Raw genomic sequence first — 14,603 nt, forward strand, 5'->3', positions numbered from 1 at the left:
CAAGCACTTGTGCAATTGGAAGAATTTATTGAATTCAGTGAGGTTACACATCATGCATATGATGCACCTTGCAGTACAAACATACAGAGAAATGTAAGGAACACAGCAAAGAAGAGAAGGCACAGGCTTGCTCCTCAAAATTCACTGCCTTATCCAGGAGACTATATTTTTATAGGCATGCAGAAAGACCAAAGGAACACACAACATAAAAATAAATACTAACATACCATGAGGGGAACAGATTATAAATAATATGACAGCTGACTGGGGAGAATGGGTGTTTCTGGCTGCACAAACCAGAGAAGGTTTCCCAGAGAAGGCAGGAGGTGAGACCAAGCGGGGCAACCCCCAGGGGTGTGCACCGTACCCTACGGAGAAGGGAGCCTTGTTCAACCAGGGTGATCCTGGGTGAAACCCTCATTCCATGGGACACTGCAGATTTCACTGGCTGGAAACCCTAACATTGAACACAGCAAGTCAGAAGTCTAATTCTTTTATTTAGAAATCAGTTAACTCGTTCCTAGGCGGGTATGAATGTCCAAGCCTATGCAAAAGGCCATGCGTGCATTTGCACATCTCTGCATTTGGAAGGGGCTGTCATAGATACAATAATAAACAAATATAAATTTTAAAGAGCAATTATTACTGGCCAAGTACTTTGCTAAACAATTCACCCACATTTATTCATTTAATCCGTATGATCATCCTACGAGGTTGGCTCTGTTACGTTCAGTTCATACAACCGAAGCCCAAATCTGAATGACTTTCCCAGGGATAGACCAAAATTCATGTTCTGCCCTAGAGTCTGCCTTTAACACTGTTAGCAGCAGGCTTCCCTCTGGCCCTAGCCATGTCACTTCCCTGGGAGGCCTGAGAGGACCCAGCGTCACTACTGAGGGTCAGCAGAGTCAGCCTGACCCAGCAGTTCCTTTCAGGAGGTGCAGAGTGGGTTGGGAATGAGGACATTGGCTTCTTCAAGGCGTTCCCTGTTGGCTCCCTGGGCCTCCCTTGTTAGCAGGGAGCCTCATTGGGGTGTCCCTCATCCTACTTGAGGAAGTGGGTAAGCCAGAGCTTAGGGCTTCCCATCCAACGGGGCTGCTGATGGCCCAGCAGGGTCACAGACCAGGTCCTCCCTGTCTGCTCCATGCTCATCCTACAGTGGAACAAGTGGACTTCTTGCTAAGACTTTTCCACATGCAGGGTCCCCTCACTGGCTCGCTTTCTGAGACCCATACTCCCTGCAAGGTGCTGGCTTTGTGTGAGTGCCACTTCTCTGTGCAGAATTCTGTGCCTGAGGCCAAGCCAAAGCTGTGCCTACAAGGGAGACCCTGAGGGTGCACTGGTGAACTGAGACAATTCTTGCGGTCTATCTAGAAATGACATCGTTGTTTCAGTGTGAGCAATCACTGGAACAAAAACTCTGTCCAGGGCAAGGAATCTCCCTACCTTCTGATTGTCCTCTTTACCTTCTCAAACTTGCCTACTTAGAAAAAGATTCTCTATGGAAAAAGATACAAAGAGAGGGAGAGGGGCCCTGCCCATCCACCGAGGGACCTCAGTGTCTCTTAATGGACATGGCATCTCAGTAAAGCTATTAGGGTTCCTGCCTGCCCTGTGACTTTATCTCCTGGCTTCTTGCAGTGGCAGATACCTGAATACGACTCTGTAAAAGGCTTCAGACCAAAGTAGGGTTCTCTCCCAGGTGACCTTTGCCTTGAATGCCAGATTGTTTACATGCACAGTTCTGAAAATGAGCAGCTTTATCTCTGAAACACATTTCCCCTTCCCCATCCTGGATATCAAACACACATATTGTTGATTTGGGGACGCGTGAGTAAAATGTAGAGTATGTTTCCTCCTTCTCTCAGCCATTGATAACCTGTGAGTCACATCTCTGGGTTTTTATCTTGTTAAAATAGGCATCTTTTCAGGCACTACCTCTATGGTTTGCATATGGCTCAAGAACAAGACAATGGCATCTGAGCCCAACTAGCCTGACCATTGACTGAACTTTGACAGAGTAGGAGATGCTGGCAGTTCGCTTCTATCATAGAAAAAAAAAAAAGCCAGCGATGATTTAGTCCATTCAGCCCTCAACTTTCAGTGCCTATTTATGAGCTTCTCCCTCCACAGATGCGAAATTCTGGCAGATAAATTCCCAGGCCACGTTGGCCAAAGATAAGACCCAACTGCTTCCTCTGGATGAATGAGGCCCATGGCTTGGAGGCAGAGGTGCTAAGGAGACCGTGATCCTGATCTTGCAAGGGGTCCACTCCATCTCTGAGGGGACACTCAGAGTCATGTAGGTATTTACAGGTGATGGGCAGGTTGGGTGGTCTCCATCCTCCCATGCTTCTCCTTTCCACCACTCCACAGAGAGTGGAAGGCAAGAATCACTGTGATTTTCCACCAGGCACTGCCATTTCTGGGGGAGTGACCTTGTTGGGAAAACAAAAGTAAGACATTAGTGTGTGGCAGTTGCACCCAGAGGTTAGGAGCACAGACAGATTTTGCAAGCAAGGAGCCCATCTCCTGCCCCAACGCCAAGCAAAAGTCCTGTTCTGTTGCCTGCACATGCCTAGTTGAAGATTCATCTTGGGACCCTTCCTTCCCTTTCAGTGCAGCTCCTCCTGGCAAAGGTCCAGGTGTCTGCACAAGGCCCTGGGATCTGCAGAAAGTCTCACTATGTGGTGAGCGGCAGACTCTCTGCAAACCCAAGCACTGTCTCTGTGTGAATCCAGGGCTACCTGCTCTTCATCCCCTCTGCCCAGTTCTCTGAGCTCCCTGTGCACCCCCAGGCTCCCCACACCTCCCTGCACCTGTGAGTTTCCTGGGGGTGGTCAGTGTCCCCATTTGTGCTCTATGTCCTACTCTGGTCTGCCTCCAGGCACAGGACTGGAGGACGTGTACTGCACAAATCCAAGGACCGAGGTGGCTTTCTTCTAATACGTGTTCCCATGGTTGTTGGTCTATGCGTACTCTTTTCCCCATTGAGTTCCCCTCTCTAATTTGGTTTCTCCATGTGCCTCACAGGCAAGACCTCTAATGTCTCAGAAACATAGTCTGCCTCTTCTTGATCTTCTAAAGCTGGGAGAAAGACCAAGGCTGCAATGGGAACCTGGAGGTACTGCAGGTTTGAGGTGAGATGCTTGGGAATGAAGCTGGCAAGGACATGGAGAGGAAGAGCTGGGCAGAGCAGGTGCCTCTGCTTGGCCTCTTATGCCCAGGCTCAGCCAGGTGCCTTTTCAGACTCACCAGCTTCTTTTGCCAGTTCACACCAAGCACGCCATAGTCCAGGAGTTAGAAATAGGCTTGCACTTCTGACCATAGAAAAGATTGACTAGGAAAAGCCTTCTGGATGGAAAAAATAATTTCTTTTTGGCTGTGCTTCAGGTCAAGCCCAGGGCTTCCCACCGACTAAGTAAAGACAGGACCCTGTCACAGCTACACCTCCAACCCATAGCAAAATTCTTCTCTAATATACTAGGATGATGGCTATATGAGCAAGGCTGCCCATCTGAGCAAATTCCATGTGATGGTAGGTGGAGCTCTCTGTCCTGGAGTGGTGCTGGACTGACCCTACTAGGCCAATACTGCAAGGAACAAGTTAAGTTTGGTGCAGAGAAGGTTGTTACCAGGGGTCAGAGGGGACACAGTGCTCCCGTGCTCCATGGGAACTGGGGACCAATAATAGGCTGAGGACTACCGAGTGGAAGGAAATGGCAGGAAGGGACATTAAATGTGCACAGCTCCCAGCAGAGTCACCATGGAGCTGGTTCTGATGAGCACTCAGCCTCTAACCAGGGGACTATGAGAGCACCTTTCTCAAGGAGTTCTGGCTGAGGTGTCTCTAAGGAACAAGCAGTGTTGGAAGCCACTGGACCAAGTAATGGTCAATTGATAATAGTGTTGGGCATTATTCTGAGCTACTCATGTACAAAAACGAAAAGGAACTGGCAAATGATTTCTTTGCACGGAAAGGAAGAATTTCCCCATGGTGGCAAGAGTGGCCCAATACTGAGGACTTAGAAGAAAATGAGCTGTGGCTTTGAGAATGTGAGGCCCAGGCACACGCCTGGTCTGGTGCACAACCAGGGACATCACAAACTGACCAGGTGATGGCTTTGCATGGCTGCTATTTTGTCAAGATTTTAAATGCAAAATAAAAATGACAGTTTTACCTCTGATATCCTGGAGATCCATTTTGCAGAGTTTACTCGACCCTTTAAGGCTTCTCGGATCTGGATATTTAACAGAAAGAGGGTTAAGAATTAAAGGATGATAAGAAGTTATCACTGGTGCCTGAGCCTGGCAAATAGTGTGGCAAGGCAGTGTCCTGCTGGTGGGAGATGGGCTCAGCAGCCTGGTGGTTGGGGAAGATGGAGGGGACCAGGAAAAGAGAGAGGGAAACAGGCAGTTGAGTGTCCAGGGCCTTAGATGGGGCCAAGTGGCTACGAAAGTTTTCCACAAACTGAGCATTGTAAATGTAGGTTGGGCATTATTTTTATTTTATGTAAAGAGTTCATCACTTCTCACAAATTTTTAATTTTTTAGATGGGGAAAAAAGTGCTACACCACATAGCAGCAGCCTATGGAGCCTAGGAAATAAAAGTAATAAATAACTATGGTACTCAGCTTTATACCTCTTGTTGTTATAATTTTGAAAGCCTCCAGCTGAGGGTGAGGGTCTTTGTGCTCATCCTTTTTAAAACCATGTTTTCTAACATGCATAATACACATTCCACTCTGTATTAATAAGCACGTATAGGGTACATGCTCAGTGTTTTTGATCTAAAAATTTGAAGACAATTCATACACACTTTCTTGTCAATGAATCGTGCATGACCGAGGGCATTTTGGTGCATTTCTCTTTCTCATTTTAATTCTAAATGTAACAGGGTTTGGCCTTGCAAGAGGCTCTGTTCCTTGTGAGGTCTGTCCTCACAACTCCTACAAATAGCTCGGAATAAAGCTGCTGCTGCTGCTGCTGCTGCTGTGGCCTCTGCTACTGCTGTTGATGCCAATGCTGCTGTTCTTGCTTCTGCCTCTCTGGCTCAGACACTGGCTATGGTGTGATGCTTACCAAACCCATATGTTGTGCTTATGACTATGTGATGCCTTACATGTGTTCTGTACCTGCCTATAAATGTGCACTTGTGGTTTTCTGTAATCTAGTGGGAAAGGCAGTGTCCTTATCCCTGCATTCCATGTGAAGAATCTGAAATTTACAATCATCAAAGAATTCCCCAGGACCACACAGCTGATATAAGTTCTCTTTAACACGTGACAGGACTGTATCACAAAAAAACTATTGCCAGTTGAAAATATCATAAGGCATGAGTGCGTTTGATACACCCAGGCTCCTGAACTGCAAAACATAGTGGAAAATGGGCTGTTACCCTCCTAGTCATGGCCTGATGGGAGGCTGTCATTTGCTGTCACCAGAGAGTTTCACACTGCACTTGCTAGCCCAAAAAAGGATCAAAACCCAGAATCTGAAATCAAATTTCCATTAAATATGAATCAACTCTGTGACATCATAAGGTCAAAATTCTCAAGTCAAACTTGAAATACCAAGACCAGTACTCTTTCAAATCTGAATAATTTTTACTAGCTGTAGTGGTGTCTTCAACAGACAATGCAAGAACAGTTTTGAAACTCTTCTTTCATAAACCCTAATGCTGACTTAGTAAAATAACAGCTATGATGCAAATGCCTAACAAAGCACACAATCCTGTAGTGAAGATGAGTTTTTTTTCTGTTCTAGACTGCATATGAACCTGGTTAACATGATCTCGCTCTAGCAGAGCAGGCATTTGCATGAACATCTGAGAGAGGTGTCTGCTTTGCTGACTCCAGGTGCGGATGCGCAAGTGCCAGGGATGGCCTCCAAACCTCAATGAATGTGGGCTGTGTGTTCCTGTGTCAGTGCGGGTCCTCTCTGCTGACAGCCTGTCGACACTCACTGTGTCAGTACAACCCCTCCCTGGGTGCCCTGAGCTGCAGGGCAGAACTCACCCCTGAATCCCGCTGCCACTCAAGTGCAGCCCTATGGCTTGGCCCAGCCACTCACACCCCAAAGTACAGCAGAGCAAGTGGCCCAAAAGGCCAGGCTAGGATGACATCGGCAAGCACCAGGGCTGGCAGTGGTGGCCTTCATTGCAGAACTATGCCCTACACTGGAAACCATTCCTGGGGTACAGCCTGTACCCCAAGCAGAGATCCTCCTAAAGATGGTATTGTGGTATAAAATAATCCTGTTTCCTGCCTCAACGAATCAGAGTGGTTTCAAACACATCTTGAGTGAGCTACTTAATCAATTACAGAGTCTCAGTTTTTCCATTTGTAAAACTGAAACTAGCAGTGATCCGGATTGCTTAGAGAATCAGAGCTAATCCACATGATCACTTAACCCTAAAGAGCTTGAAGGATGGCAGATGCCGCTGACATCAGGAAAAGTAGTGACGCTCCCTATGTGTGTCTGCACAAGTATTCGAGCTGACAGACAGTTCATAAGTGGTCATCACCACTGACTATGTCAAGGCCAAGCCCTGACAACAACACAGGAAAATGAGAAGACAACATAAAGTACCTTCGGATCCAGGATTGTCACAAACACCAGGATGAAGAAGCCCTGTGAAGATGGGGAAGGAAAAAAGAACCATTTCAAATAAAAAATGAGGATAACAAATACCAGTATTCATCACTCAGTTACTGTTTTGGTCATAAGAATGCAATTTAATCCAGTCTTCTAATTTCCTCCCTCAAGGTTCTAACAGCTGGATTCAATCATTCAACAAACCCTGGTTCCAGGGCCAGTCTGCTCCACGGATAGGGAAAGCTTCCATGAACCAAAAGAACAAAGTCTCTGCTTCATATAGGAGCACTTTAAAAACATCTTCCAAAGTGAGCATATACAGGTGGATTTTTTCCATTTTTTAATTTTTTTTTTTTCATACTGGGAGTCAAACTCAGGACCTTGCACTTGCAGGGCAGGTACTGTGCTACTGAGCCGGAGCCATGGCCAATACAGGTGTTTTGCATTTAGTAGTAGCTGTCCCTTTCATTAGAGTACAATCACCTAAACCAGGTGCACACTTGTAATTCCTGCTATGCAAGAGGCTGAGGCAAGAGTATCAAGAGTTTGAGGCCAGCCTCACAAAATTAGTAACTCAAAATTAAAGTGAATTAAATGTAAGAAGGGGATAGTTCAATAGTAGTACCTTTGCCCTGCGTTCAATTCTCCGAAAAAAAAATACAAAATAAAAAAGAAGAAAGAAAAAAAAACAATAGAATGATACAAGAAAGCACCCAAGGAGACATTAGGTAATGGATAATGAGTTTTCAGTCCATGAACAAGAAGCAACAAGAGAAATGTCCACAGCAAAGATCAAAACCCAGCACTGCCCATATACACTGCCGCTCTCCTTCCATCCACAGTAAAGATTATTATTATAAAACTTGCCATGAAAATGAATAAGTGCATCCACAGAAAAATTAATAAGCCGTGAAATAAATTGAGTTTCTAAACCTAAGCTGCTGTTCTGAATAGCAAGAGGCGAGAGAACCACGCAGCTCTGCCGGCTCTCCTGAGCGTGCAGAGAAAATCCCAGTCAAGTCAGAAACAGACTGTGCCTTCACAATTGCCCTATAGCTGAGTTTCTATGGTGTTTTCTTACATTGGCTCAAACCATCTGGAGGAAGGAAGGGAAGGGGGACTCCTATGTTTAGATGAAGGGAAAGAAGTGCAGAGATTCCACCTTGAAAGTGGGACAGAGAGCAACATTCGTTAAACACAAGTTTTCTTGAAAGTTCAATTTCTTGGGTTAAGAAACAAAAGGAAAAGGAAGTGATGACCTTTTATTTAGGCATCACTGTGTCCTGATGCTCCAGTTTCCCAAGGGCTGTGAACTCAGCCAGAGGCTTCTGAGGCCCCTGGGTCCAACACAACTGTCCCCGCAGAGCTGTCACACGGTTGTGCCTCAGCAAGAATGCTATCAACCCTGCTGTCTCCACAGAGCGACCAAAGCTGGGCTGGGAGATGAGGGCTTCACAGGACCCATGGCAGAGCCAGGAAGCTCTCTCTACCCTACATGTGCTGGGCTCCCTCCCTCCTGCCAGCCCCACTAACACGCAGCTAGCACCATCTTGCTCTTCTGTGTGACACTCTTCATGTACAGTGCAATTACTGAAAGCTGTCATCAGTTCTAATAAGAAAATGTGTAGCTGGCATGGCCTACCAGGTTACAAAGTGTCATCTTTACCAAGATGCTTGGGACAAACGCATCCCAGCCTGATGTGGGTCCCACAAAAACATTTTAAATGAATGTATCCAACAACAAGAGTTGAAAAAAAGAAAGATGTAGGAATCACACCTCTAGAATCTTTCCCCTAACCACTAAAAAAAAAACCTATGCTATATGGATAAAGAACTACAAAGAATTTTTCTCCTCCTCAGATGTTAAGTTCTTGGAGGTTGACTTTTTTATAATTTTATTTATAATATTTCACTTATTTATAATGACTGGTAGAAAATAAACACTAAGCTGGGTGTGGTGGTGCACGTCTGTAATCCCAACACTAGGGAGGCCGAGGCAAGAGAATAATTACAAATTTGAGACCATCCTGGGCTACAAAGTGAGTTCAAGGCCAGCCTGAACTGCATAGTGAGACCCTGTCTTTAAAAAATGAAAGAGAGAGAGAGAGAGGAAGGAAGGAAGGAAGGAAGGAAGGAAGGAAGGAAGGAAGGAAGGAAGGAAAGAAAGAAAGAAAGAAAGAAAGAAAGAAAGAAAGAAAGAAAGAAAGAAAGAAAGAAAGAAAAAAAGATTATTAAATATAGTCTGTCGGTATTTGAGTGTGTGTTTCATAACTTTACTCTGCACCCTGAATCTATATGGACATAAAAGGAGAAGAAGAAAACATACCACTAACACCCCTTGTTGCTTTTTGCCAACTTGGGAAAAGTTACACAAAATGTATTCAGAGAACTCATATAAGAGGCTAGTCATGAAGTTTAATATCTACTGGAGAGGAGATCTAACACAGCCTGCCCACAACTCTTAGGAGTTGAAGCCCAGTTCGGGCAGGTAAACTTCAAAGTGTGGTGCTGGGCTTCTGTATCTGTGTTTTATTTTTCTCCCACCAAATAAGGCAAGTCACTGACTTGGAAATACTTTCCCTGGCTACTGTATACATCCAGGCAGGATAAAAGATATATTTTAGAAGTCTTTTGAAAACTAGAAGCTTTCTTTTTTGCTAGTTGGTATCTACATACATAATATGGAATACAAAAATATCTGTGCTCTTCAGAACACCATAGTAGGAAAGACTATAGAAAAAACTCCAATCATGAAAGAACTTGCTAAGTACAGAATTCCATGCAGGCAGTAGACAGGCATGCTTATGTATACTAAGCCAGTAAAATTGTAAAAATGCTTTGAAGTAACAAAACATGTTTCCTAATAATAGACATTGCTTTTTAACCCTTATGTTGTGTAAAAGTGGATTTTTACTAGCATAAAAAAATTGGCAGGGATTCACATGAAAACACTGAGCAAGGATTCAGATTGCTTCATTTACACAGGTGAGGTATGAGAGCAGAGAACTTCTCTTCAATACCTGGATATCTATTTAGATATACCTGGATATCTATAGTTTGCCTTGTTAGAAAACATGGTTTCCAATAGCAAGTAAACACTCTTCAGTGGCAGTAACTATGTTAAATGTAAAAATTTACTTCCTCCCGTTGTAAACCTAAATTTTAGGTTAGGGAAGTGTGACTGCTCAGTTTCTAACTGGTAACAAATCAACCTATGAAAAGGCCTTTTGTGACCCCTAGATCATTTTAGGACCTCATGCATTGCCGTTCACCTCTGCATTTCATTTTCCAAACCCCTCTACAAATGGGCAATGTTATACCCTTTTTATGCATGAAAATAATATGCTTTACAAAGGAGATAAATATTCCAAGATCGTATTGCATGTTATTAGTCAATGGGAGAGTCAGAATTCAAAATATCCAAGGCTCTCTGGAACCAAAACTCATTTCCTTACTTAATATGCTTCCCGTTTTCTAGATAGAGTCCTGGTGCCTGGGCCCCTAAGCATAGACATTCCTCCCGGATTCTCTCCCCAGGGCTTGGTCAGAACACGAGAGCTCACCTGGAATGCATTGAGCAAGGAGAAGATGATGTGGAAGGCCAAGGAGCTGTCATCGATGAGTATGGCAATCCCGAAGCCCCAGGTCAGTCCCAGCAGTGGTGTGAGGACAGCGATGTTCCTACTGATTCTCATGATGGCTCGCACTTCCTCAAACATGGAGCTCCCCGAGGAAACTCGCCGGGCCTTGCTGATGACCACTGTGATGACAACCAGGTTTATTACCACAATGGACAGAGCTGGGACCACAAAGGCCAGGAGGGCCTTGGTCATGTCCCAGTTGAGCCAACAGGCGTCAGCCCGTAGGTAGCCTCTGGCAGGTTCAGTGACACCGACAGTGATAACAGCAATGACCAAAGGGCATACATAGCCCACTGAAAAGAGAGAAGCCACCAGGACTGACTTGGGCAGAGTGTGGAAAACAATCAGAACTCCATAGAGGATAAGGAGTGCCTTGGCGAGCATCCAGAAAAACACCGAAAGGTAAAAGAAATGAATGAAAAATGTCACTGCCACACATGCATTGTAGTGTGTCTCAGGCCCACTAAGAAAGGAAGCCAAGATAAATAGCACATCAGCCATCAGTAAGGTGGCCGCCACATTGGCAATGCACAAGTGACGTAAATAGGAGATTTCTGTCTTTGTCACTTGACACCAGACCAAACTCTCAATGGATAGGCAAATGATCAAGCTGCAAATCGAAATGCCCAAGCCTGTGTATGTGATATAAGTCAGAACTGGGCTCGCCAGGGTGTGGCGTGACATAAGAATGGAGAAAGAGGTGAACAGCTTGTTTGGCCAACACTGGCAGACAGCATGCTGGGAGCTCACTTCAACCATCCGACAGGCTTTGCGGTTCCATCTGTTCTCCAGCTCATCCCAGCCCACACAGTAGGTCTTCCTCTCCTCTGATTTGTGGATCTTTTCAAAATGCAGTGAGATTCTTTTAAGTTTCTCAGGCAAGAAGACAGAGAAGACAAAGCCATTCACAATGACATTTTCCAAAAGACTGGCTTCCAAAATGGCTCCTAGTGTAGGAAAAGCGATGCAAATGATCTGAGAAGTGGAAGGCACCATCTTCAGCTCCTCTCCACTGCTCAGGACACTGCCCATGACAGGCCTGCTGGTTTCATCAACAGGCATGGAGAAAGTGAAATTCATCCCCTCACTGTCTGCAGGTATCATGGAGCCCATCATATGAATAAAGGAGTCTTGGATGTTGATGGGATTCTTGCGTATCTGTAGCTTTTTTGCAAAGGAGTTGACTGAGTGGAGCAGGACACTGCTGCTGTTTCTTTCAGGAATGAAGGTCCAGTTTGAGATGCTGCTGCTGTTCAGAATGTGGTTGGCCATGGCGCTGTAACTCTGACAATAGAAAACTAGCGTTACTCCTGAGTTGCTCTCTAAAACCAGTCACTCATTCGAGATCAACTTGCAAAGATTAGGCCTCCAATCTGCAACATAAACTTCCACAGTATCTGAGAGACCCAGGAACTCAGGCGCACCCCACATTTACAAACCGGAACAAAGAACTTCATGAGATCCTGGATGACAGGCGTGTGACAGAGAGGACACAGCTAGATGCGAACAGCTAGACAGCAGACCACCTCGGGGCTCATTTCCCTTCTTGGTCCCACTTCACTCCTGGGCACCCCTGCAGGTTGCCTCATTACCCTGTCAGACAGCCCCGCAGGAAACCAACAGGAGTGCACTATGGTAGAAGCAGAGGCACAATCTACCCTTTGCTTCTAATGTCAAAAACCAAAGCAATGTATCCAGTTTCATTTCCCATTTCTACAGCAGGAAGTTAGGGCCATTTCCTTTGCATTCAATTACGTACCTTTCTAACAATTATTTTTAACTCACAACTAAAAGTGAGAAAAGCCTTTCCCTTTGCAGAACCCAGAATTTTTATTAGAGGATTTTAGCAGCAAAGAGAGATATTGGAAAAGCAGACACCAGTTTCTACCAAGCACTCTGTAAATATGTTCATTTTTTTTCCCTTTCATTCTTTCTCAAGGATAACTGTGGAGCACTTGATAGATTAAACACTGAAAATGCTAAGTGAAAGACACGGTCCCTGCACCCAAGGGGCTCCCAGAGCATCCCAAGTGACCCAGATTCCTCCATCACAGAGAGGGTGCCCATGGCCACTTACTTTCATCTTAGGCTCATCCACCTCTGTCGTGAGCTCTGTGGATATGTTGTGTAAGAGCTGCACAATGACCTCGATGTTTCCAGGTAGCTGGGGAGACTGCACGATTTTGCCAGTCACACAGGACAGATCAACTGGGCACTCCTGAAGTACTCTGTGGGCAATGGTCTCTGACTTCCCAGGAGATTTGTTGACATTCATATCTTGAAAGTAGACTGTCGACTTCTCCTAAAATGTGGTAAAAATAAGGACACTCTTAACTATGTCTCCTTTATGTTGAATGCAAAATCACTTTTACTAATATTTAAGTGAGCCTTATTATACACTTGTCTATTGAGGGAAGGTTTTCTGTTTTCCATTTTCAATGTCACAACTTCCCAACGCATCTTCCCAACCTTCTCCCAAATAGCAACTGCTATCTTTGATAGACCAGCTCACATGTGTGCATGTGTGTACCCTGTGTGTATCGGTGTATATATGCATAAATTTCTAGTGTAATTTAAGTTTATCTTCCCCGTTGCCAACAGCCAGAGCTTGAGACACAAGCAGATCATAAAGACAGACACTCTGAACTGAATCTGGAAGAAACAGCTGAGAACAGCAAGGGAGAAGGAAGCTCCTCCCAGACGTCATAAGCTGCCTGCTCTCACATCTGTGGAGACAGCAGAGCTCCAGAGTCAAGAGGCCAAGGCAAGAGGTTCCTGAGGCAGACATGCCACAGAAGCAGGTAAGGAGAACACTCCCAGAAAGGAGGACAGGAGTTAAGGGAGGAGGAACAGCATAGGACTTGATCTTATCTATGGTGATTAAATAAGAACACATGTAATTACTTAAGTATGCATGGAAACATGTCAGTGTGTTGACAAGGTCCTCTGCTCTGCTTCTCATGCCTTTATGAAAACAGGTTGCACGGGGATCTCGATAGAGCACAGATTCTGGGTCACCAGGTCTGGGTGAGGCTGCTCAACGTAAGTCTAAGGAGCTGTCGGCCAGGGAGAGACAGGCTGAATATCAGGGCTTTGGGATTAAGAGGTGGAGATCAAAGATGCAACAATTACCAGTGAGGGTTCCAGGCCCCTCCTCCGTCTCTGACCTAAATGATCTCAACTAGATGTGAAGGAAACAACTAGACTATCAAGGTGGGAATTGAATAAACTCAGTGACTGGCTGAACCCTCATCTACCCAGATTGAGTTTCCTGCTAGAGTAGAGGTGACCTCACTGGAGCTCTGTGTCCTGTTCCTTCACATCATGAAAGGAGATGGAGCCTGGAGCTCAAGTCCACAGTGCCCAGGGCTAGAGGAGAGGGAGGGTTTGTGCTGCCCGTTTTTGCACTCTTTCTCACCTCTCCAGTGTATCACAGTGCTAAGCTGAGGCTCGTTTGCCCACTCAGGCCCTGTGAGAGAAAGGACCTTACCTCAAAGATGCTGTGGACATTAAGGGTACGGCAGGTCTCATTGACCTTGTGCCATCGCTGCTTCCTGCAGACAAATCCCATGCTTCCCTCAGTGCCCGGCGGGCACAACTTGCTGCATAGGGAACCAGCTACACAGACACCTGTGCACACCTCTGGGAAAAGAGAAGATGGAAACCTTGAGTTCGTGATGCACTGGGATAATCACCCAGGCATTGTTATGGTAGGGGACGGAAATCCTGGACACATCGCAACATTAGGTGTCACCCCTTTGTAAAGCGGCAGATATTGACATCACACATAGTAACCACAAACATCTACCATTCCCAGAAGAACCCCAGCCCCAAGTCCAATTGTAAAATAGGTAAGAGTGGGCCTGCTGCAGTTGAGGTGAGCCAGAAGAGCCCATAGCTCCATTGTCCAGGCCATTCTCAGTCCCAATCACGGAAGCCCACAGCCCAAGGGCTCCCCAGTCAGCTCTCAATGGAGTTCACTTCCCTGTGCTCCCAAAGAAGCAGGTGAGTCGCATCCTCCATGCATTCTCAGAGACCGGTTCTGCCCACTGCCTCAGTCCGGGTTAGTGCTGAGGGAAGAGTCCAGCAGATAGTGCAGGAGGGAAGGAACAAGAGGTAAGGACACAATTACACATAGGGGAAAGAATCCGAGTCCAAGCAAAAGCCACAAGACCTTGCCTTCAACCCCGTGAGAGACAGAGCTGGGGACAGCCTGCTGTTTGGACACACACAGTTTCTGCTGGTGCTAGCTGTTGCCAACATACCCCCTGGCCTGGAAGACTCCTTCTTTTTGCTGTTTCTGGCAGCCTGAAAGAAAAAAATCAAGATTCACATCAACATTGGTGGTCTAGATGCCTTCCCAG

The 14,603-nt window shown here is 45.7% G+C and overlaps 1 protein-coding gene across 4 annotated transcripts in view; it reads right to left on the bottom strand.

Annotated features, from left to right (window-relative positions):
* Positions 1 to 7: 7 nt before the first annotated feature.
* Positions 8 to 14,603, bottom strand: part of LOC100731117 (putative adhesion G protein-coupled receptor F2P) — a 44,726-nt gene continuing 30,130 nt past the window's right edge. For 2 of the 4 annotated variants that reach the window (XM_023566735.2, XM_063238769.1), the window contains exons 3-9: positions 14,505 to 14,547; positions 13,730 to 13,881; positions 12,317 to 12,541; positions 10,162 to 11,523; positions 6,593 to 6,634; positions 4,182 to 4,241; positions 8 to 2,438 (exon numbers count right to left, since the gene is read on the bottom strand). In XM_023566735.2, coding sequence (XP_023422503.1) covers positions 2,394 to 2,438; positions 4,182 to 4,241; positions 6,593 to 6,634; positions 10,162 to 11,523; positions 12,317 to 12,541; positions 13,730 to 13,881; positions 14,505 to 14,547 — 1,929 coding nt within the window. In that variant the 3' untranslated portion in view covers positions 8 to 2,393. Of the gene's footprint in view, positions 2,439 to 4,181; positions 4,242 to 6,592; positions 6,635 to 10,161; positions 11,524 to 12,316; positions 12,542 to 13,729; positions 14,310 to 14,504; positions 14,548 to 14,603 lie in introns of all 4 variants that reach the window. The other 2 variants (XM_013157026.3, XM_023566734.2) reach the window with 2 other exon arrangements.

Source organism: Cavia porcellus, unplaced genomic scaffold, assembly GCF_034190915.1.
Source record: "Cavia porcellus strain 051 isolate PalLab524CR breed Dunkin Hartley unplaced genomic scaffold, mCavPor4.1 scaffold_28, whole genome shotgun sequence".
Taxonomy (NCBI): Eukaryota; Metazoa; Chordata; class Mammalia; order Rodentia; family Caviidae; genus Cavia; species Cavia porcellus.